The sequence below is a fragment of the Plodia interpunctella genome, chromosome 13, assembly GCF_027563975.2.
Source record: "Plodia interpunctella isolate USDA-ARS_2022_Savannah chromosome 13, ilPloInte3.2, whole genome shotgun sequence".
NCBI classification, from domain to species: domain Eukaryota; kingdom Metazoa; phylum Arthropoda; class Insecta; order Lepidoptera; family Pyralidae; genus Plodia; species Plodia interpunctella.
Genome location: NC_071306.1, coordinates 9,155,746 through 9,181,367, shown reverse-complemented (window position 1 = coordinate 9,181,367; position 25,622 = coordinate 9,155,746). Strand labels below are relative to the sequence as shown.

At 36.5% G+C, this 25,622-nt stretch overlaps 2 protein-coding genes across 3 annotated transcripts in view; one reads left to right on the top strand and one right to left on the bottom strand.

The window, feature by feature from the left end:
- Nucleotides 1-226, bottom strand: part of LOC128674723 (uncharacterized protein) — a 40,698-nt gene extending 40,472 nt beyond the window's left edge. Inside the window, exon 1 of the mRNA XM_053753554.1 lies at nt 4-226. Coding sequence (XP_053609529.1) covers nt 4-52 — 49 coding nt within the window. The 5' untranslated portion in view covers nt 53-226. The remainder of the gene's footprint in view (nt 1-3) is intronic.
- A 320-nt stretch (nt 227-546) lies between these two features.
- Nucleotides 547-25,328, top strand: ksr (kinase suppressor of ras). Of its 2 annotated transcripts, none has more exons than XM_053754233.1 (18): nt 547-841; nt 2,928-3,065; nt 3,473-3,611; nt 3,981-4,130; nt 4,737-4,866; nt 5,514-5,619; nt 6,392-6,594; nt 7,257-7,339; nt 10,246-10,367; nt 11,785-11,914; nt 12,737-12,850; nt 13,766-13,884; nt 17,446-17,622; nt 18,306-18,491; nt 19,109-19,242; nt 19,542-19,673; nt 20,979-21,108; nt 21,470-25,328. In XM_053754233.1, exons 1-18 carry the CDS (start codon nt 677-679, stop codon nt 21,620-21,622), a joined length of 2,511 nt encoding a protein of 836 aa, XP_053610208.1. In that variant the 5' UTR covers nt 547-676; the 3' UTR covers nt 21,623-25,328. The 2 variants fall into 2 exon arrangements, with proteins under 2 accessions (XP_053610208.1, XP_053610207.1); XM_053754232.1 differs by having other exon boundaries at nt 11,770-11,914.
- Nucleotides 25,329-25,622: the final 294 nt, after the last annotated feature.

The window sequence follows — 25,622 nt, the reverse complement described above, 5'->3', positions numbered from 1 at the left end:
TACCATTTAATCCGAGGCAGACCACAGGCAATAATATGCGCTCAAGAAACATCACGACAACTACATTTAGACACTCAAGAAAAATATTTGTCGCCTTCTATCTAGTGTAAAGTAAAAAAGATTTAATTCCTATCTAACTAATAACATCACACAAAACGATGGAAGGCGAATAAATAATAAGAAACAAATTTCACAACAAACGTCTGCACCTCATTGATGAAAGTCATAGACTAAAAAAAATTGACAGGAGCACATAATGAAAATCAATGTTGCTGCTATTAAAATAATCTACATTTGTCTTCCCTACACACTTTGCTATTTGGCTTGCAAAATGTGTATGCTGTTTCTTTTATTTTATTTTTTATAAATGCGCAGTAATACTCGCTATTATAATAACTAAGAATTATGTACCTACGTTTATATTTAATATTACAAAATTACATTTTTTTTAATACTTAGATACATGTAAAATTATTTTTTATTACTAATGTCAAACTATGGTTTTCAAGTAGACAGTTGAACATAGACAAAAATATAGATTTTCTTCGGACATGGCCGCTGTTTCGGCAATACAACACCTGCAATGTTTTGTAAATTCATTTTTATAAAATGAATGAAGTCTTTTGTACTTTTGTGTAGTGTTTAGTGGATTGTGTGAAATTCTGTGATAACTGTAATGGATGCAGAGAGTGAGCAAGAAATACAAAGAGCTCATGATGCAATTCAAACGATAGAGACTCTTCAGTCGATGATCGACGTTTCAGCTGATAGACTTGAGGGTTTGAGGACGCAATGTTCGACCAGCGCCGAGCTGACGCAGCAGGAGATCCGGACCCTGGAGGTATGTATAGTTTGGGCTCTACACGTCTAGTTACGGAAGCGAGATGTGCCCTTGACAGAAATCTGAAACTGGCAGTTTCAAGGACTCGAATGAACTGTTCAATGCCGGTGTCAGGCCTTGTTGTCTTTATATGTAGGCCTTGGATCGTTTTCTCATTAATTTATATTCTGGAAAGTCATTTCACAGAGGAATGGAATGTAATTGCTGCATAGTGAAATTAGAAAGTGGGTTTGTAATTCCAATACATTATTATGCTATTATTTCATGACTCTTTATGTAAATTTTAGAGAGTGTAAGCCTCTGCATTTAATATAATTGGTCTAAACTCTTTTTGATTTAAAATATAGAGAACTATCATATTTATTATTATTATTATCAAGGAATTAAAAGACCAACCAGAGTAATCAAGACATTACAATGTTCCCATATCTGACACATTCTTGGTATTTGTAATTTTTAAAGTTGATTCTTACAAATAGTAATCACATTTCATTTATGATTTTTATATTGGCACTGACACAGTGATGGTGATACTAGTTATTTAAAAAAAAACATTTGATACCTATCTTTCTGCCTGTAAATTTCATTGTAAAATTATAAGTTTTTAATATAACGTTTATTTGTTGTCTGTCCAAATAGAAGTGAGAGATTTCCTTAGCAGTTGTAGGCATTTGTAATTTCACACACTTCAGATAAGATTACAAATGTACCAAAAGTACCCAGTTTCTATCTTACTTTGTCATGTCACATTACATAGTAACTATTGCAGATAAGTATTGAATTATATATATATATATATCTTATGGCGCCCGGCACTTCAACATTATTGCCGTTGTTTTGATTTGGAACAACGGCAATAAAGACCTAAGTGCTAGCTGCCATAAGGTCCCTTTTGACATGGCAGTTAAGTATTTAGCCCATCATGGAGTTCCATGTAAAGTAATATTAGGTGCTTTCAACTGCAAGGTCAGCTTTTCTTTATGAGTCCTAACATCCATAAAGAATCTCCACTCCAGTGTTCATTGAATTTTGTTGAAAATATTTTTTTCATATATTTAAAACCAACAGTGTCCTAAAACATATATTTTTAATTAATATAGCAATATAAATAATAAAAGGTCACTGTAAAAATGTTTACTGTCTAATAATTACTAAGCTTTGTTGTTTTAAACCGCACAACAGGTATTATACCCAATTTTGTAGACCTCAAGCAAAGCCGGTTCAGGTTGCTAGTTATTATAAATCTTGCTATACTAGTTATGAGCTGTATGTGTCAATGCACAATATCAATACAATCAAAAGATATGCATTCAATGCTAATGTACTTGTAATAAACTTTGTTCTGGCTATATAAGGATGTTTACCAACTTATGGAATGTCGTAATATAACAATGAAGTTTGTCCAACATAAATCATGTGATAAGCTAATTAATATTAGCTCCAGTTATTGTTATTGATGGTCCTTCCAATCACTTGGAATTGTTATTTAAATACCTACCTATATGCAAAATGGATTACAAACATTTTCCTGAAATAATTTCAAACAGGTACTTATAGTCATCTAGGTTTTCCCAAATTGCCACTTTGCTGATTATTATTATTATAGCTTTAATTCCATTTCTGGTCCCCATGGGTAAAAGCCTCCTCCAACTTTTTCCACCTCTCTCTATCTGTAGCTGTGCTCATACAGCTTTGTACTGCCATTTCTGTGATATTGTCTGCTCATTTTTTTCTCTGCCTTTCAACATTCCTTTTATTTGGAGGGTCCATCCTTGTACTTCACTATATGGCCTGCCCATATGTGCTGATTATATGGATATTAAATTAAAATATGAATATTTAAGATTGTTTATATAAAGTGTATAATATTATGGGGTTTACATGTCTGTTTCGGAGATAAATACCTCTAAATATAGATAGAAAAATAAAACATACATTACACCTAAAGGGAGTTGGTGATCTGGGTGTAATGGTCCCATATTGGGAGAACCGATCGCTGTCAGATGTACACTGGCGTCCCTAATCAGGAAATAACATATTCCTATAACAATAATAATAAAGCTAAAACATTCCTGTCCTGTTTCAGGGCAAGTTGGTGAAACATTTCTCCCGGCAGCTGTACATCAAGGCCCGGTTCGGTGAGGAGTTGCAGCAGGAGCTCACGGACGTGCCTAAATTGTCGCAGTGGCTCCGAGTCGTCGGGCTCAGTCAGGACTCTATAGAGGTGAGAGAGAACATTACTTACTTCTTGTTTCTCTTGAGGACTTTTACCCGCAGTGAGGTATTCGTCAGGGACCTTCATGCGCGAGGAGTCTGTAAGTCTAACTTCTAAATAGGGCTTAGTGCGGGATTGCTCTGTTAACGTCTCACCATTGAGTTAATTCGAAGGGAGACGCTTCGAACCAATCATATTGCGCTATTGTGACGCAACGGCAATCACACAGCAAATTGATTGGTTTGCTGCAATTTTCATAGCAAACCTGCACTTTGGAGCACCGCTGATGCTGAAAGGTATTCTTCGCTCATTGTCTCTGGATTTTTAGAGTGAAACCAGGATAAGTAGTGTAGTATACCCCAATTAGATAGAAGTGTTATGATATGTATGTAAATTTATGCATTTATGTTTCCCAGTCGGTGTGTTCTCGTGTTGCAACGCTAGAAGCTCTAAGGGAGCGGTCAGACCATGAAATGCGCGCGTTGTTGCCAGCTGCGCGCGATGAAGAAGTCCGAAGGCTGTGTCGCGCTATGCATCGGTTGCAGACCTACACTGGTTAGAGATTACTGTCTTTCTTCTCTCTCTCTATCTCTCATATCCGCATGTTCTCGGTTGCGTTCCGGGCTGTGACACCACGAAGCCCAGGTGTATGGCCAGGTCACTAGTGTGTATACGACTACCTGCCACTAGATGGCGGTAACTAGTTGTAAAAGTCATGTCAGGTGCCTTTACGCGACTTGACATCAGTGTTAGCGATAACACGCTCGATATGATGATGAAAGCGAAATTTTATTAACTATAAAAAAGTTTGCTACATTGCTTATACAATTGGTCCTACACTAGGCAACACGCCTATTCTATGGTAACCAATGCACATTATAATAGGGTTACAAATGTTTGATGGTGTCCGTACCGTGCCCGCAGAGGCCCTGTCCCGCGGCGATGCGGGCGCGGAGCTGCAGCTGTTCTGGGACTCGTGGGAGCGCCACGAGCGCCACGCGCGCGGCTCCCCGCGGCTGCGGCGTCCGCCCGACAAGGGCAACTCCTTGCACACCACGCCCCACCACCAGAAAGGTAAACTACGAGTATATCTATTATTATAAAGAGGTAAGCGTTTGTGAGTTTGCATATTTGAGGCGGGTAATCTCCGAAACTACCGAACTGATTTCAAAAATTCTTTCACCATTAGAAAGTTACATTATCCGAGATTGCTATAGGCTATATTTAATCTCAAAATTCCCACGGGAGCGAAGCCCCGGGCAACATCTAGTATATAATAAAACTGTAAGTTTTATCATATACTAGATATAGTTATATTATGGGGCAATCTATATGGGACTAATAGAGGCTAAAATATATATTTTTAGATTGTTTGTCTTTCTGTCTGTATGCTTGTTCGCACATCACGCGAAAACTATTGGATGGAATTGGATGCGGTTTCCTCAATTGTATAGCGGATGATCTAAGTTAAAATTTTGTGTAGATTTCATCGCAATATATTGCTTAGAATCGAGATCTTGACATTAATAAGTTATGAGTGGACGCACGAATTAAACGCGGGCGGAGCCGCGAGCCAAAGATAGTAACTGTGTTCTGGGGTTTCTGTTATTGTTTAACCGTATAATTGAACATTATGCTAACTATTGCTATGAATTAGTAACTAAATCCTTATTATTTTAGGTGGGAAATCCCCAACAACACCCGTGGGCAAGCGCAAGCAAAACTCGACCTTACCTCCTCCCGCGGCGCTCACGAAGTCAAGGTCGCATGAGTCACAACTGTCTGTTAGACCTGATGCCTCGGACCTTAGGTGAGATTCCTTGTATTTAAGTGTGTTCTGGGGAGCTCTAGGGCTTCGTAGAGCGTCTGATGGGACTCTATAAAAATTTTTATGCCTAGAATAAGATGGTGGTATGATTTAGACATGTTTCAAGAAATGGCTCAGGATAGAGACCTTTGGAAGACAAAAGGGGTGACCATTGCCCAGCAGTGGGACATATAATACAGGCTAAAAATGTACATATTAAAATAGTGTAGTTATAGTCCCTATTACGTCAACATGTAAACAAAAAAGCCGATTCTTATTGCAACATCAGTCATGCATATTATAATAATGCATTGTAATCCAAACTAAATGTGTAATTTAAAAAAAAATTGTTCAATTAGTTTTCGATATCTATTTACAAATTGAGTTGCAAGATTACATCCAAATATACATAGTTACCCTCATTATGTGTATAACATACGAACATTGCATGTACTCGTATTATTTAAAATGCTTGTAATTACGACGTATTGTCGATGTCCCACTGAAAAATTATATTCTCAAAAATGTATTCCAGATCAGATTTCCAATAGAGAAATTCACATAGATCTGTGTGAAATTCTCGGGAATTTCCGTGAATTCTCGAAAATCTGCTAATCTGCTAACATGTGGTAATTTGTATTGTTTTCCAGTGACAACAGTCAATCGTCGCTGGCGGGCGGGGCGGAGTCGCCGCCCGCGTCCCCACGTGAGCCCGACCCCGCGCCCCCCGCTAGACCCGCCCCACACTATAACAATGTAAGGGTAACGTATCTATTACGACAATTGCCTGATCGAAGTTGGTCGAAAATGGAACGAATGGATAAAAAACCCTAGTGTTTTGCTCTAAAAGAACTATGTCTTTTAAGAAACAGCTGTTCTCAAAGTGTGGTCCGCGGAGTAGCAAAGCATCCGTTTGGGGCTCAGAAAATATGAAATAAGTACTACCTAATTAGACTTATAGCATGACTTATAGTAAGTTTTGACAATAATAATAATAAATATATTAGGACAAATCACACAGATCGAGTTAGCCCCAAAGTAAGTTCGAGACTTGTGTTATGGGATACTAACTCAACGATACTATATTTTATAACAAATACGTATATAGATAAACATCCAAGAGCCGGGCCAATCAGAAAAAGATCATTTTCCATCATGACCCGACCGGGGATCGAACCCGGGATCTCTCGGTTCAGTGGCAAGAACCGTACCACTGTGCAACCGAGGTCGTCAAATGCTGGTCTTGAAACTAAAATATCTACCATAACTTGTTCCTAGATATTCTGGTGGAGTTCGATTTTAAAACACATAGCATTTGTACTAAAACTTGTTTTATCACAGTGTTAGGGCATCTTAACTCTGATTTTGCGGTAATGTTAAATTAAATATAGTATTACTGAGCTTTACAAATTGAAAAGGTAATTAGATATTTATGTCACTTCCGTTTTGTTAAATAATTTTTTTTCTTTAGCCTTAACCTTAACTTAACTTTAACCTCAAACATTTATTTAGTTTTTATTTCTTCCAGTCCAGCGTAGCCGTGGGCCTAGTAGGCATGAGTGGAGCCCCAAGATCACCCAGGACTCCAACAGTCAGCCGATGTATGGCGCACGATATCGCGCACAGATTTACAAAGAGCTTCAACATGATTGCGACCTGCGATTATTGTGATAAACAGATGTTATTTGGATCTGGGTTGAAGTGTAAGGAGTGCAAGTTTAAATGTCATAGGTGAGTGAGACAAAATTGATATAAAATAGTTGGAAATTACACAATGTCGATCGATTCTCCAGTGGGGTTTCACAAGGGTCTATGTTAGGACCAATACTGCTTATGATATTGATTTTGTCACAGGCGACTATAAATGTAAAGTGAAGCGTAATCAAATCTCACAGTTAATATTGTAAATAACTGAGTTTTTACTTTTTATTATAGTCTAGCTAAGTTTATTTACTGGTATACCACAAGGGTCTTTATTAGGGCCATTGCTGTTTAATAACCATGACGAAAAAACTGTTTAAGAGCGCAGCCTCCTTGCTAAATCGTACTCCGTTGTTTTGACGTCCGTCGACGGATAATGCTGAAATTTGTCGTAGTTTCAATGTAGGTACGTCGATGCACGTCAAATCAATGGAAAACAACGAAGCGGCAATATGTAACGTTGCAATGGCTCGTTAATATCGTTTTAATTCTGGTTGTGGGCCCGCTTTCGAATACGACCGCTCCCTATTCTACCGTAAATGTCGTGTGAGGCGATTAAGGGGTCAAATAGGCTAAGGCTATTTGTTGTAACCAATAGTAACTATTTATTAAATACTATTATCATAAACAATAATTATTTTTAGGATATTTTTCTTTATTAACAATTGTAAATACTATTATATTTATTGCAGAGACTGTGAAAGTAAAGTTCCTCCATCGTGCGGCCTACCACCTGAATTCGTAGCAGCGTTCAAAGACAAGTTCCATAAAGACGGTAAGTTCTTTTTTTTTTCAATATTATTAAAAGGACTAATTCCTCGAAGAACTCTTGCGCAATAGAGCTTGTAATGAAATGAATGAAAAAATATTTTATTTCCACAACAACACAATACATGAGTATATATTGGGAGGTGGACTGGAGCCTAAACCAGGTTAAACCTGTATTTCAGGCCTCCAGGACACCCACCCGCAGTAAGAGCAGTACAGTCTTTTGTTGCATTAGATATGTTCTTAACTAAATTTATGTTCTATGTAGAATTAAGTTTAATTAACGTGGAATGAAAGCTATACTTGCTTAGTTTAAAACAGTAATCAAAGATTCCGTCTCACAGTAGTCCAATGTAAGTAAATAAGTTTGAATAGTGGACTTGCAAATATAGGTGGAGTTTGGAAAAATATGCAATTTGGCGTTAATATTATTATATATGAAAGAGGCAAGGAAACAGGAGTGACGTCTAATGAAGGCAGTGTTATGTGTCAAGATATTGCATAATCTTCTTCGAGGTCTGTATATTTTTGGGTCAAAGTGAAGTGTTTTGTGCTTGTTTATAGTAATACGTAGAATGGCTAATTGTCGAACCGTCAGAATCTTACAGTCTTGGTAAAGGTCACTTGTGGGATATTGGAACGGCTCTCCAGTCATAACTTTCCACAGAGATCTTTGTGCGCGTTACACTTTTAATATTTTGGTCTTACAGGCACCGCCCCACACAGGAACACAGTGGTTAAGGATTGATTGTACAAGTGCATAGTAAACTGTTTTTAATATATTCGGTTTAAGTACATTTCTAAGTTTAAAAAAAATCCAAATGAGTTTGCGAGTTCTCGAGGATAGGAGGTCTATATGTGCTTTCCATGAGAGGGTGTGGTCAATTTGGACTCCAAGGTATCTAATATCATTAACTTTTTGCAATTTAGTACAACCACAAAAGGATGTAACATTTGGGCATGTGTGTAATATTAGGTTGTAATTATTTTGATTAGGTTGTGTTATTTTATTGATGGAAAAAGTAATAAATTTAGATTTTGTGACGTTTAAGTTTAGTAGGTTTTTATTTAACCATTGTGTAATTTCTCTCAATCCCTTCTCAGCGACATGTCTTGCTTCAGCCCAAGTATCTCCCTGAAATATAACAGCACTATCGTCCGCATACGAAAATATTTGTCCTTTGTATGGTTTGTATTGACAAAGCTCGTTTATATAAATCAGGAAGAGACTCGGACCAAGAACACTTCCCTGAGGGACACCACAGGTTACCGGTAGGGGATTGCTTATTTGATCTTTAATTTTAACAGATTGGGTTCTGTTAGACAGGTAACTCTTATGTACAATTGATATGATAAACAATTGAAGGGAAACTCACGTATGCCAGTTGCTTCCAACTTTTGAAGTAGGATTTCAGTAGAGACTGTGTCGAAAGCCTTAGTTAGGTCAAGAAAGGTACCAATACATTTCTTTTTTTGATCAACGTGGCTAACGATATGATTAGTTAACCGCGTGACCGCATCTTGAGTCGACTTCTTAGGCTGAAAGCCAAATTGCGAGTCAGACAGGATATTCTCTTGTATTAAAAAATTCATTAGACGTGAATTTAGAAGCTTTTCAAAAATCTTTGATAATGCAGTCAATACGGATATTGGGCGATAGTTTTCGACACAGTCTCTGCTATCGCTCTTGTGAATAGGATGTATGATTGAATGCTTGAAGTAGTCAGGGAAAACACCTGAGAAAAGACACAGGTTAAATATGTACACCAAAATAGGGCTGATTATGCTCTTAATGAGTTTTAAGAATGATGTGGGTACTCCATCCTATGCTGTGGCAGTATCATTTTTTAGTTTAGATATCAAGGATTCAACTTCCGTGACGTCGGTTTCAAGTAGAACTAGTGATTTTAAATATCGAGGACTATTGATTGGACAAAATATTTCTAATACTAGGTAGTATTAGAAATATTTTGTTTGTTTTTAATTTTTTCAGCAAGCTTAGGGCCAATATCCACAAAATACTTATTTATATCATCAATTGAACTAGTTGTGTGATTAGGTTTTAGAAGTTCTACTGCCGGGTTCCTGTTAGGGGTTAGTATCCGTAATGGTTTTTATAGCCTTCTGTTCCTTCTTATGTTTGTTTTGGAGTTTTAAATTTTTTGAATAATTGAGGCATCGTGTTTTTCTTTAAGTGATTTTAGAAGATTTCGATAACGACTGTAGGTAGTTTTAAGCACTTCGTTATTTGGCTCAGTTTCCATTTTTTTTGGAGTTTTTCACGATGGGTAATGCATCTAAGGAGACCAGCAGTCATCCAGGACTTTATTATAAATTTTCTGTTAGGCGTTTTGCGGGTCACAGTATTGGAATCTAGTGAATCTTTTATACAGTTTATTAGTGTTTCAGTGGCAACGTTGGGGTCTTTCATATCCAGTATGTTTGTCAAATCCATAGATTTTAAGCTAGTAGCTAGAAGTTTTGATTTAAACGTATTAATTTAGAAACTGTGGTGGTGTAATGGTTAAGATGCCAGCCTGTGAACCGAAAGGTCCCAGGTTCGAATACTACTCGTGCCGCATGTGTTTTGTCACCTTTCGGTTCACAGACCGGCGTCTTAACCATTACACCACCACCGCTTCGCGTTATGTACTCTACAAATGAAAATCTATTCCCGTTGGGAATTAACGCACAGTGATGATTGTTCAACTGCAATGTGATCAGTGCGCTACGTCTCACTTCGAATCGATTCGACGGTGAGAAGTGTAATGCAAAACCGCACTAGCCCCCTCAGGTTTATATAACGTACGTATGTACAGTCTGGCACAGAGAAATCTGACCCCCTAAGAGATGGTTTGGTCAGATTAGTCTGTGGCAGAGTGTAGACAGTATCGGTGGTACGGTGACCGGCAGGCGGGTACTACTGCAGCGCGGCGTCGCCAGCGTCGGGCCGCGGGCTGCTGGCGGCGCTCGCCGGCGCCCGCGCCCGCCGCTACCATCGCCCGTCGCGACCCCCGCCGCACCACAATTACTCGGTAACTATATCACAATAACAACGTATGTTTGTTTGTGTTTGTTCACGCTTTATCTATACTAAAAAGAAGAAATTTCGCATATACAGGGTTATTGGTATCGAACGCAAAACCTCCTAAAGACTAATAATAATAATTGAACTTTATTGCCCATAAACACATTAGGTACACAAAGAATAGAGATTAGGTACATATGGAGCAAGGGCGGGCTTATTGCTCAGCAATCTCTTCCAGCCAACCTTTGGGTCGAGAAGAGGAACAAATTAGCAGGGGGGGGGGGCGCAGCAACCGGCAAATACAATAAACTTACATACATTCATTTACATAAATAGATACATAAACAAATAAATACAATATAAACAAACGTAAACACTTATACAAATATAAATATGAAGATTTGAATAAATGAACAAGACTACTCGGGGTCGAAACAAGCAACTTTTATTCTACGACTTTTCTTGATTCATAGTTTTTATTTTTCATATAAAAAATACAATCTAATTTGCGATTCTAGACATCTTAACCCTATGCAATAGCCAAGCAACACGAGATAGTACTATAGCGTTATGTAGCGGAGTCGAACATAGAGTTCACGTTTTATAGAAACGACATTAAAACTAAAAAAAGGATTTTTTTTGTATTTATTACGTTTAGACAAGTCGTAGTACAAAATATGTTAGTCTCTATGTACCTTATGCGCCTTTGGAAGGATACGCGTTAGATACCAGTAACCCTGTATATAATTACATATAGTTTGAAGTACGGAAAAGGATATAGGGTACCTTTCATCCCGGAAAAATAAGTGCTTCCGTAGGAAATCACGCGGGCAAAACCACGGGCAAAAGCTAGTATAACATATTTACCTTAAAATTTTGAATATACGGCTGTGTTTTCATAAGCGTCCTGACTTCAACCCTCACTGGAACTGCTATTGTTACCTATCACTTAGCTATGTGTCCCTTGTCACTTTGTACGACATCTACGGGAGGATATGGAGTAGTCATTCAAAATTTATTCATATCGTGTGTGTTATTCCTAACACTGGTGTCAGATTTTATATAAGTCGCCTAAAGGTATTTGATATGACTTGTTCCACTACCTACCGTCACCTAGTAGTAAGTAGTCGCATACACACTAGTAAACTAAACTCAAAATTCAAATATCTTTATTCGACTTTGACGATATCATCACTCATTGATGTCAAAAAATTACTTAAAACTAACACACACACACATACACACACACACACACACACACACACACACACACACACACACACACACACACACACACACACACACACACACACACACACACACACACACACACATATTGCAAGATAAAAGCTTGTAAACGGACACCGTCACCGTCAAAAACCGCCACAAGTTGGCGCGTAATCACGCAGTGCTACTGTTCCCAGGGCGGGCCCGACTCGTCGTCCAACACGTCGTCGTGCAACAGCTCCACGCCCTCCTCCCCCGCGCTGCAGCACGCGCAGCATCACCACAACGCGGTCAACTTGCCGCACAAGCAGCAGTTCCATTTCCCTGGTAAGTCTGTGTAACTTGGTTCAGCCGAGCCGTGTGCTACCCGCCCTAGTATAGACCCCACTGTTCGTCCATTTCCCTGGTCACCGTGGGAGGGAGTAATGTGGTGACATCTATCACGTCATATACACAACCGCGACGCGATTCGCAGGTGGAATTATATGTACAAATTTGCGCATTTATAATAAAAAATAGCGGAAAACCCATGCTAAAAGTAAAACTCAGGTTCCCTGACATGGTAATATTCATGTACCTGGATTGATTACTAGCTTTTACCCGTGGCTTCGCCCGCGTGTTCTCTACGAAAGCGAAACAGACATGTTTTCCATTAAATCTTTCACACTCATTATAGACATATGGGGGTTGATTTTTGAAAAAAAAAGTAGCTTGTAGTATTGTTTTTTTTTTAAACTATATGCATTCCAAATTTCATCGAAATCGGTCCAGCGGTTTACCTGTGAAAGCTCAACAGACAGACCATCGCATTTATAACACTAACTGCGCCTCGGGCCTTCGCTCTCGTGGGTATTTCGGGATAAAAGGTACCCTATGTATCATTCCAGGTCACATATAATTTCTACCCGTGTACCAAAGTTAGTTAAATCAAGTTTCGGAATCATCATCATATCGAGTGTGTTATTGCTAACACTGGTGTCAGATTTTATTCAAGTCGCCCAAACGCATCTGACATAACTTTCACGAATACTTACCGCCATCTAGTGGCAGGTAGTTCTAAACTGTCCACCAGTGTGCGGGTTCACGATGTTTTCCTTCACCGGAAGCAAGTTTCGGAATAAATTTGAGTTTGACATTGTATTTGAGCAGAACCAGCGGTGTCAAGCCCGAACCAGCCCCCGCACCCCGCGCACCCCGCGCACCCCGCGCACCCCGCGCGCCCAGCGGATAATAAAGACGAACTCACATCCAGTGTTAAAAGTGGTAAGTGATTTGTCTTTACATTTTATTTAAATCCTAACTAATATTATAAATGCGAAAGTAAGTTCTTTACCTCTTCACGCTCTATCTGCTCAAGCATCTCTTAGAAGTATGGAGAAGAACATAGGGCACCTTTCATACCGGAAAAATAAGTGCTCCCGTGTTAAATTACGCGGGCGAAGCCGCGGGTGTATATGACTTTGAATGGTCCCCCGACATTTGACATCGTGAATGTGGCTCATATAATATGCATACGTAATTTTATCAAAATCGGGTCATCGGTTTAGCTATTAATGCGTAACAGACAGACTTTCGCGTTTGTGATATGTATAATACTAGTTTCTGCCCGCGGCTTCGCCCGCGTGAATTTCCCAGTAGGGAGCAGTAATTTTTCCGGGATGAAAGGTACCCTATGTCCATACTTCAAAATATATGTATGCATAAGGTTGAGCAGATAGAGCGTGAAAAGGTAACAAACAAACAAACTTACGCATTTGTAATATTAGTTTGATTATTAGATATTATGGATTACTATTATAATCAATCACTCGGATCACAATCATAACCGGTTTTGATATACCTTTTGACTATGTACGATTCTACGTACATTATGTACTTTTATATATTATTAAAAAAAAACCTTGTAAGAAACAATAATGGTAAGCCGATCTGGCATGATAGGGACCAACACTGTTCAAATGAGTTTTTTCGGCATTTCTTCTCAGCAGTGGTCGTTCCGAAATGCCAGTAGTTTGTAGCTTGTGAGAAATAACTATAAATATAAAGATTGACGAGAAAAAATGCCTGTGAAGGTCTAATTTCTGAATAAATGATTTGAATTTGAATTTTGAATTTATCAACTAACGTGTCATTTAAAACAAATATTTTGAAAATACTTAATAATCTTCCCCCACACAGATAGTTCCCGTGGCGTGTCGCTCAGCGGCTCAGGGTCGACGGACAGCGGGGGCGCCATACGAGGGGACTCCCTGGACCTCGGCAAGCACTCGGACTCGAGATGGCCTAGGCAAAATAGCGTAAGTATTCTTTTGATGTTTATTTATTTTTCTAATATGTTTATTTATTTCTCTTTACTGTCGGTTCGCCCCGGCTTCGCTTGTGTAAAATATAAAATATACAAACCTTCCTTAGGAATTACGCTATCTATTGGTGAAAACCGTACAAAAATTAGTCTGGTAGTTTGAGTTTATCGCGTTCATACAGACAGAGGGAATGTTAAATAATACCTCCTGAATATTATTACAAATTATTTGAAATCAAAATCAAATTATTTATACAGAAATTAGACTGTTACTCAAAAAGCTACAAACGTAATAAACTCCTTTAAACAGTGTTGGTCCCTATCATGCCAGAATGTCTTTATTGTCTACTATATTTTGCCCGCGGCTTCGCTCCCGTGTGATTTTTGAAATAAAATATATCCTATAGAAGTCTTGGATAATGTAAGGTACATCTAATGGTGAAATAATTTTTGAAATCGGTTCGTTAGTTTCGGAGATTACCCGCCTCAAACATACAAACTCACAAACGCTCATTTCTTTATAATAATGGTATAGATTACGATTCGAAAAGAAATCGGAATCCAGGGTATGCAATTTAAAAAATCTAAATCGTTTATTCCTTTAACAAAATTCGTACGTAAGTTTCAAGTTTTTATGACCTGCTATTAAGTGAAACACGCCTATATCATAGCCAAATAAAAATGGCGTTATTATTAAACCTAAAATAAATAACTATTATTATTATTTTTATTCCATTTTATTCTCGGGTTTTAACCCGGTAATTTTAACGATATATACGGGCCGAAGCCAAGTAAAAACCGTGAAATTTTATTAAGAGTTTGATAGTTGAGAGAGAACATGGTTTGTATGAGATGATGGTGATGGACATGAAGGTGTATGAGTAGCGTCTGTCTGTAGGAACTTTCTGACCAGGCGACACGTGTTTAATATGACTGCTTTTTGCATTAAGGTATAGATGTAAGGGGAAAGATTGAGTGTCTTGAGGGATGTATGCAGTTGCTTGGGTTTATTATTATTATTATTATGTATCTCCTTTTATAAATTCACGGCACTAAGTCCGGTCCTTTGAGAGGCTTGCGTGGGGATATGGATCCAACACGTAGAGGCCCTTTGGAGAATTTTGATGTTGTGTAGGTCTCCCGCCAAGAGCCGCTCCCGGATATACCAATGAAATGATATGCCCATGAGCAGGTCTCGGCGGGAGTGTGAACTATTGCAGAATAATGGATAGAAGTACTGGTCTATAGAATGAAATTTGGATGGACTGAGAATGGGCTATTGCAAAGAGTGCGGTCACCTGCCATAATCATGATAATTATTATTATTATTATGTATCTCCTTTTATAAATTCACGGCACTAAGTCCGGTCCTTTGAGAGGTTTGCGTGGGGATGGATCCAACACGTAGAGGCCCTTTGGAGAGTTTTGATGTTGTGTAAGTTTTATGTTATTATTATTATATATTTATCTTGTTTTCAACTCCCCCAAGCACGATCTTGGGGAATTTTACCGTTTACGCGGGCTTGTGGCCAAACGTAATCAGAATAAAAGGAAGTGAAGAAGTAGGAAGAAAGTTATGATTCAGAGGAGATAAATTCTACGAACAATACGACAAGTGTTTAATATTACAGCTTTTTGCATAAGTGTGAAGGTAAGTGGATGTATGTATATCTAGCATTTGCAGACTGGTATGTAGTGTTTTGGGTATGACTCCGGTGGATGAGATTATGATGAGAACTGTTTTTACTGTGTCTGGTCTGGTCGGTATATTTTGTAATTTACTCCGTGTGTTGGGTATAGCGATATCAATATTATTACTAAATAAAGCATCACTCCAAATGTTTGTAATATTTATATTTTTAGTTTAACAATACTTGAGAGTGGAGAATATTTTTATAAAAAGAGGGATGTTATAAGTTTGACCGCTATGTGTGTCTGTCTGTCTGTGTACGTGGCACCGTAGTTTATCAACGCGTGAACAGATTTGGATCCGGTTTTTTTTATTTGATAGCAAATTTTTATGCGGTGTTTCTTAGATATGTCTGATCAAAATCGGTTAAGCCGTTCAAAAGTTGTAGCGAAATGAATATTGAAAGACGGGGTTTTTTTATGTGTCTAACAGATAAACTTCTGTATGACGAAGACCAAATGAACTCAATTTTCTTAATCATCTCAGTTGACCAGCAGGCCTGAAGGCGATTAACTCTCAATTAACTTTAACAAGCATTCGGCGTAATGATAACACCATACCGAGGGACGCTGGTTTAGAGAGAGTATCATTCGTAGAGAGAGCTTCTGACAATTCCTACATGTTATCATTAAATAAATAAATAATAAAAATTGTTAGATATATGAACTCTTTATTGCAGAAGAAACATAAGTTATAATTAGTTATTATTAATAAGAGATGGAGTATTACATAAAAATTAAACGTATATTTCAAATTTTAAAATCTAAAATTTTTAACATCAATAAGTATGTGTTTATATAATTACTTGAATCTAGCTGAAACATTGATGAGCGTTCACGGTTGCTTCCTCAACTATTGAGCGTCTGATACATTGATCAAGTAATCATTGCGATGAGGCAAATTGTATTGATAACAACCACAACCAACATTCAAAATATATATTTAAAAAATGGTAGGCCGTTCTGGCATGATAGGGACCAATACTGTTTGAATGAGTTTCTTTCGGCATTTACTTCTCAGCAGTGGTTGTTCCGAAATGCTAGTAGTTTGCAGCTTTGGTAAATATCATTTAATTTAGAATATGACGTAAAAAGTGCCTGTGGAGGCCTAATTTCTGAATAAATGATTTGATTTTGATTTCGAAATTTTAATTTTTCACAAATTACAACAAAATTTTGGGGAACGATTTATGAATATAGCAATATCTAACTTTACGAAATCGACTATCATAGTCAAAATCATCATTGTCACTTCGTTCGCGCGCTCTACAACATGCTCACTCTACTCAAATGATAACGAGAGATTACTCACCCCGTTGATAACTGTGACACTGGCCTAAAATGTGCAGCTTTTGTTCCTCAGTGCAGTGTTTTTTGTGTTTCAAGTTCTTGTGTTATGTTGTTTTGTCTCTTATCGATTGTGAATATTGTATCATGACGGATTTTATACATAGACGGAGATTGTTTGAGGAAGTATGTTACGCCGGCTCCACACTGTCGTCGAACAGTTTGCCTAACTTTGGCCGATTCCGTATACATTGCTGGGTTCTTCATTGTGTTATATAAAAGCACTCGTACTAACTACGCAATGTTCACGCATTCGCGTCGGCATGTGTCTGACTACGGCGACAGTGTGGAGCTGGTGTTATGTTAAATTAGAATTATATAGTTTATGCTCTCGCGGGAATTTCGTTGAATATGTTTTTAGTATGCATTTCAAATTTTCTATAAACTCAGTTGCGTGTAGAAATTATTTATTAAATTATTAGTATTTGTGTAATGGCGCGTTTATTTAACAATGTCATGAAAAATAATAACAAAATAAAATTAAAAAAAAAAAAACCAAAATATTTTATAAATTCCACAGTTGTCGATGAAAGAGTGGGACATCCCATACGATGAGTTGAAGCTGTTCGAGGTTATAGGCACGGGTCGGTTCGGCACAGTGTACCGCGGCAGCTGGCACGGCGCCGTCGCCGTCAAACTGTTGCACGTCCACTCGCTGAGCGACGATTGTGTGCCGTTAGATACCTTCAAACATGAGGTAACACGCCACCTGTGTTTTGGCAACAAGTGTGTGTTGTTATAATATAATATAATATAAAACCTTTTATTGTAACTGTTTGCATTGTTCAACGACCTACGACAGCGCAGTGGTAAAGTGCTTGCCTCTGAACCGTGAGGTCCCGGGTTCGTGATGGTAATCCCCGGTCGGGTCATGTTGGAAATTGATCTTTTTCTGATTGGCCCGTCTCTTGGATGTTTATCTATATATGTGTATTGGTTATAAAATATAGTATCGTTGAGCTAGTACCACAAGTCTTACTTAAGAACTTACTTTGGGGCTAGCTTAATCTGTGTGATTTATATTTTCTATATATGTATATTTATTCCGTTGATAAGTACACTTTTTAATAGGTACAAACTTAAAAAAATGATCTTGTTTGTCTCTATTACAAGGTGTTATGCAGTTTTTCGTGTTTTTATTATTATTGTGTAGTAAATATCTGGGTGGATATTGCAAACACTAACTAACGTATGGCGATAAAAAGGTGATCCATACATTTCACTCATGTAAGGTACCTATTTGATTATGTATGGAACAGTTGTTTTTTTTTTTTCGCGATTTCCCGTCCTTTATTTATGGGATTTTTTGAGAAATTGACTTTTTTTGACAGTTTCAATTTTGATCATCAGAATCCAGATTTAAGAATCTGTGTTTTCCAGGTGGCGACGTTCAGAAAAACGCGCCACGAAAATTTAGTTCTATTCATGGGCGCGTGTATGAAACCGCCGCGCTTGGCGATCGTGACGTCACTGTGCAAGGGAATGACTCTGTACACACACATCCATTTGAGAAAGGACAAGTTTACTGCGAACAAGAGTGTCATAGTGGCGCAGCAGATTTCACAGGTGAGGGAGTTGCAGCCTTATTTCTGTCTTCTTTAGGCTTATTTTTAACTGACGAAGAAGTCTTTGAATTGCTACAGCAGATAGTAAAGATGTTTGGCAAAGGAATTTGAGCGTAATTCTTAGTGTTGTAGGGTTCATTTTTCGCTGGTTATTGCAAGTGAATTCAAATGAATAGCAAAACTAGTATCAGACAAACGAGTGTAGATTATATTAGTCAGCTTAAGGTTCATTTTTAAAAGTTTACGCTAATCATACAATAGTCTGGAATTTTGTATCGTCAAGTTCAAATTTGAACTGTGACTATAAGCCGCTAATATTATAAATGGGAAAGTCTGTCTGGTATTCCGTCTGTCATGCATGGCCAACGTTTAGTCCAATTTTGATGAAATTTACAATAGAGTTACGGACCCTAGGTCAAATGGGAACATTAAAGTCGCGAATACACTAGGAACCATTTGACGCGATATCCTTTTCATTACAATACCAATAGGTGTGATCGAAGATGTGCTATTTCACTCGAATTAATAATAACGAGTGAGAAAGAGCGACGTGTTGCACGTCAAATGTTCCCTAGAGTATTCGTCGCCTAAGTAAATACATTTTTTGTGTATTTTCAGGGTATGGGGTATCTGCACGCGCGCGGCATCGTCCACAAAGACCTGAAGACTAAGAACATTTTCCTCGAGAACGGGAAAGTGGTTATCACCGACTTCGGCCTTTTCAGTGTCACCAAACTGTGTTTTGGCAACAAGTTAGTGTCATTACACTTCTTCTATAATACAATCTTCTTATTCGTCTTCTTCTTCTTATTCTCTACAAAACCCTCTATTATCCATACTGATATTATAAAGAGAAAAGATTTGTATAACGTTTATAGAAACGAAATTAAAACTAAACAAAAGCAAAAGTTTTGTATTTATTACGTTTAGACAAAAGTCCTAGAACAAAGGATGTTAGTCTCAATGTACCTTATGCGCCTTTGGAAGGTTATGCGTTAGACACTAGGAACCCTGTACGTTTGAATGATATACCTAGGTAATTTGTTACCAGCGCCCGCGGAGACAGCCTCGGCATCCCGCCGGGCTGGCTGTGCTACCTCGCGCCGGAGCTCTGTCGGGCGCTCCGCCCCCACGCCTCCTTGCATCTGCCCTTCTCCAAGACCACCGACGTCTACGCCTTCGGGTAACAATCATTTTTATATGTGAAACAACAACGCACGCAACACACAAAACCAGACTAAAAACACAAAATAAAACACCGTATTCAGAAGAACAAGTCTTCTGTGTTTGCAGCAATACAAGAAGGCCCATCTCAGAGGGGCGATATACTGATTTTCAGATGAGACCTGCTGAATCAGTGTGCGAACGGTGTGTGTGTATATTAACAGCGAGGAAGGAGATATATAACTACGATTTATATATTATATATAATATTATTTATGTATATATATATATATATATATATATATATATATATATATATATATATATATATATATATATATATATATATATACACATAAATAATATATAATGCACACAATTGCACAGCTATGACATAAATTTTGTTGATTGTAAAAATTTAAGATAAATCTTGTTTACAGTTATAGTTTGTTAGGTAAATATTCTTATAACTAGCTATGAAAGAGCGGAGCTTTCTGGCACAAGCACGCTTTGCTTAAAAGGAAGTTTCCCACAACTTATTGAAATGTAAAACTTTACCCAATAAACATTCTATTTTATTTTAAAATATATACTTCGAACTACGTGTATGCAAAATATCAAGAAGATTGGTTGAGTAGATAGAGCTTGAAGAGGTAACAAACAAACTAACTATCGCATTTATAAAAATTCTCTATTCGATTTAGGATGATATATTGACGTCAAAAATTTACTTCACACAAGTCTCTACTGCAGACTCCAACCCAGCCTTTTCTCCAAAGACGTCAATCAACAAGTGTGGATTTTATATATTTATATTAAAACTATGTGGACGAATGTACATTTTTCTGTCGTTGTAGATGTAAAAAAATTTACTTATTCAAAGATTATTGAAAATGTCAAAAAGAGAAAAGAAAAGGTATGTAATTACGTACGGACGTACTTAACCCTTCTGGCAACACTGTTTTGAGTTTTTTTTATTTTTATTTTTTTAGTTTGTATCTTTTTGGGACACTACAACCCTACAAATATTATAATTGCGAAAGTTTGTTAGAATGTAAGTGTGTATGTTTGTTACCCTTTCACGCAAAATCTAACTGAAGCGATTGTTATGAAATTTGGTACACGGGTAGAATATAACATGGACTAACACATAGGGTACTTTTTATCCTGAAATTACCACGGGAGCGAAACCCCGGGGCGCATCTAATGTAATATATATTTTTTTTTCATTACCCTTGTACGACACGGGGGAATATTTACTGGTCCTATTCCAGGGCGGGTGTGTATACATATCCATAATCTTATTATGTCGTTTCTCTTTCAGCACGGTATGGTACGAGCTTCTATGTGGAGAGTTCCCTTTCAAAGGTCAACCGCCGGAGGCGATCATATGGCAGGTCGGGAAGGGCGTCAAACAGTCGTTAGCGAATATGCAAGCTTCCAGAGACATCAAGGTTAGTTATAGTACAGTCAACAGCACATCAACCTACCCAAATTCATTGCAAACTCGCCGCTATTAGCGCGGCATAGAGGTTCATGCAGGGTAACTTGGTGTGCTGTTGGTTAACTGTACCATAAGTTTATTCGCTTAATTTAAAAAAATTTGGAACAATTATATTTTTGCCACATGTTTTTACTATATTTTTATATCGATATAAATCAGTTATCTATTTATTGTCCGCGCGTGATCGTAAGGCCGTATACCGAACTTGCTTCCTGCTCCTGTGAGAAATGCACGCGAGCGGAACCGCGGCCAAAAGCTAGTAAACCGTAAGCTTATCCCATAAACAAGTATTAAGATGCGGTATTTTCCAGGATATCCTGATGCAGTGCTGGTCGTACGTGTCGTCGTCGCGGCCGCAGTTCCCGCTGCTGCTGAGCACGCTGCAGAAGCTGCCTCGCAAGCGTCTCGCGCGCTCTCCCTCGCACCCCGTGCAGCTGTCTCGCTCTGCCGACTCTGTGTTCTGAACTAAGTGTGTGCTCGTCAAGTGTATTCTGTAACTTGCAGCAAGCAAGCAATCAACTGTGACTAGTGTTTGTGAAGTGTAGTGCCTCCTTTCCGGAACTGTACATCTCCATCTGACTCACGACGTTTCACCGTATTTACTTTTTATATCAGTATCAAAAATATTGGTATTATGATTACTATATTAATAAGGATATCAACACTATGAATAGAATACAGCCTACTTCTATCGAAAAAATATTGATATTTACCATACCTACATAAATTACGAGAACAATACAACCACTATACAATTCAATACTCTTTTTATTGCACCAAAAGCGAATATTTACAGAAAAGAACCATATAAACATAAAATAAAAGGCACAAAGGCGGACTTATCTCTAAAGCGATCTCTTCCAGTCTACCTTGGGGTGGGAGGAAACGATAATGGAGAGATACTACTATACTTGTAAACCTATATTTTATGTAATATTTATTTCACTATTATAACCCATATTGGGATATATCAATATTTAATTGTTCAGTATTTGGTGTACATTATGCATATCGTTATTCTAATATGTTCCAGTGTAACCAGTGGTTCAGATTGATTTTATTTTAGACCGGTATTGTAGCTTTACATATTCGACATAAATGAAAAAAATAACTCAAAATAACCTATATTGATACTACTGCTTACAACTTAATAATTGTAAGCAGTAGTATCAATAGTTTATTTTGAGTTATTGTATTATCTGTTTTTGATTATATGATAACTCGGCCAAACTACACATTACAAACGAGTTATATTGCAGTGTTGTATTTCAATAAAACTCTTGCACACACAATGATTTATGTTTCAATAAATATATACCATATTTGTTCATAACTTACTCAAAACCGGTTTGAGAAGCTCAATGTGCACATATGATATGAATTATAATAAAGAATACATTGAATTGGTCACTATATCTTACGATAGTGACGAAATTTACTACCAAGCGAAATTGGGAGGCAAAATGTACGTGGGTTCTTTATTTTTTGGATTTATCAAATCAATTTTGAATCCACATTGTTTATAATAACATTATCGATACTTAGCTTCGTTACTAATATTATGAATGCGAAAATAAGTTTATCTGTCACACTATCACGGCTGAACTGCTTGGTTAATATAAAGCGTAATGCGGAGCTGCAGGCAACATCTAGTTATTGGACAAAACTTAACCTATAACTTTCCATGGTCTTTGTCTACTAGAGAATTGATTCTAAATTGATTTTTACAATATAAAGAATGTTATGCAATATTGTGTTCCCAGTTTGTGCAATAAATTAATATGTACTTTACAGTTATATTTCGAAAGAATATAACGAACGGGTATTCACTATTTAGTATAAACTTACTGTCAAATGTAGGCAAATGTGATTGTGCTAAATGATAAGAAATTGTATTACTTAATTTCGAAATTAGAATTTAATCAGTGAAGCCTGAAGATAGTGTTAAGTTTAAAAAAAACTACTATTTATTGTAGTCACACTTGCCTTCATTGACTTGATGTAAACAAATGTAATTATGTTGATAAATATAATCTTAATAATATTGTAAGTAACCTTGATCTCTGATTAATCAATAGATTAAATTATATTTTCGTATTTTTAAATTGTGTAAGTTGACTGCTTTGTTGATAAATGTAAATATTGTACAGTGTTACGAAACGTTGCTGTGATTGAGATCGGCGCGGCGGACCGGCCCTTTTAGCAAAGCGGACACTAATGTAATAAATAAATTTGAGTTAACAAAGTTACTACATTTATTTTCTGTTTTTTTTCCTACTTACAATGTTTAGCATTACAATGTTGCATCTTTGCTTATGGCCCTGTTCGTCGCGCGTTACTCTCGCCTGTAAAATTCACTACGTATTCTCGTCTATTCTCTGTAAAAATGTCTTATTTATTATTTATCGGAGTACAAAGATTAGAGTGCTATGAATAGCTAAAGCAATCAAAATGTCCTTACAGACTTATGCCTAGTTCACATGGGCTTAGTAGAATTGTAAGTCACTTTCAATAATAATTAAAATATTCAAGTTATGAGTTCATTAAGTCTTGTGTTTTTTTTTCCTCAAAATTGAAAGTTTATACAGGGATAAGGCTGCCAATATTTTATTTGATTATAATGTTCTATTTTAGTTTATATAAATATCTTTTTTGTTCCTTTATTGCGACACAGTTAATTTCTGTTTTTCCTGTGTGGCTGGAAAAAGTGCTTTTAGCATTAAGTTTGCCATTTGTTTCAGAACTAAGAAATTTTAGGTATTAGTAGTAACGCAGGACAATACTAAGGATATGTGAACTAGGTGTTAATCAGAGAATTTAAATTACCTCAATTTGTACAGTGTGAAAATATAAATACAATTTCTATCTTACTAAATAGGCTAAGAGTTGACATTTTAATAAATTTCTTGTTACTCAGTAATAAATTTATCAAATTACTATTGAATTTTTCGAAATACAGTATGCAGTCATTTTGTTTACATTTTTAAATATACTAACAATTTTGTGTGTTACAGGTTTTTTCGTTTAAATTAATTTAAATATGGTGGTAAACTCCATATTTACAATAAGAAAAATGACTGGACACTGTAACCTAAAGACCAAAATTAAAAAGTGTAGTATTCACCCTCCTGTTTTTTAAATTTGTAAATATATAAAAACATTCCTTTCAGTAGATTGTTGAAGTTTTTGAACTTGGATAGTGAATAATCAACTTATTCATAAAAACATTAATTTTCTCACCTTTCGTGGACTTTGAATAGGTCGAAGCTAAGTTTGAGCTATGGAATAATAATATCTCAGGGCCTATTGATGTATATTACATAAATTAATGTAAACATCTATTATATACTTTATTGTGATTTTTATGAAAAAGGTGGTATACTTCAAACTTTAAGTACATTTCTTTATACTTATACTATTTTAAAAGTTACCAATTTGTATAATATTTATAAGGAGGCTTAATTATACTAGTATTATGCCAATTTAATACTGTTGGAATGTCTTTGACTTGGACCATGAGCTTAGAAAAGATGTAAACCCATTTGATTTTTATTTTCAATTAGAAACATACATATATGAGTCACTTAATTAAAAAATAATTATATTTAACAAGTATATGATATATTGAAAAGCATTTGTATATCTTCTATTGTCAATTATAAAGGTGAAATAGATCACTACTGTGTATTTATTGACTTTGTCAATTTCTAAAAGTTTAAAATGAGAATTTACCTCTTAAGGGCATTATTACAATAGTATGAAGATAATTTATTAAAATTTAACATCTTATTTCTAAGCTCATGATTGGAATACAGGAGTGCTCCGTGTCCTTAGATGAATGATACTGGATTTAATTTTTTAGAATCCAATTTTGAAAGTATCATTTTACTAAATTATTAAAATATAATGAAAAAAATTCTGGTCACTCCACTCCTTTAAAATTGATAGTTAGTTGTTGTAAATGAATAAATAAATTTTGCTGAAAGTATGCCACAATTATGTATATATAAATTGTATGTGGCAGGCTTGGTCGACTGTAACATATAAAATATTTATTCAATAGGTACCAGGATGAAGGTTGAAATGCAGTCAGTTGTAGTTTTACATATGTATTGAGATTTCAAAAGTTAGGTTAGTTGCATTTGCCAAAATAAATCTCCGATCACTGTTCTCGGATCTTTTATTTGCTTCCTTTTACAATTTAGTTCTTATGACATGTGTTTATTAATTGTTATAATGTTGAAAGTTTCCATTTTTACATTCACACTTTTCATCCACCTCGCTGCCTATATGATTCTAGGAAACTACATGTATTTAAGAAAATATTTTTTTATCTTATCAAGTGTGTTATTGCTAAGTTGCTAACACTGCTGCCTGATTTTATTCAAGTTTACCAATCAATTTTGATTTACTGATAAATTAGCATCTCTATAATATATGTATAAAATATTTTGGTTGTTCGAA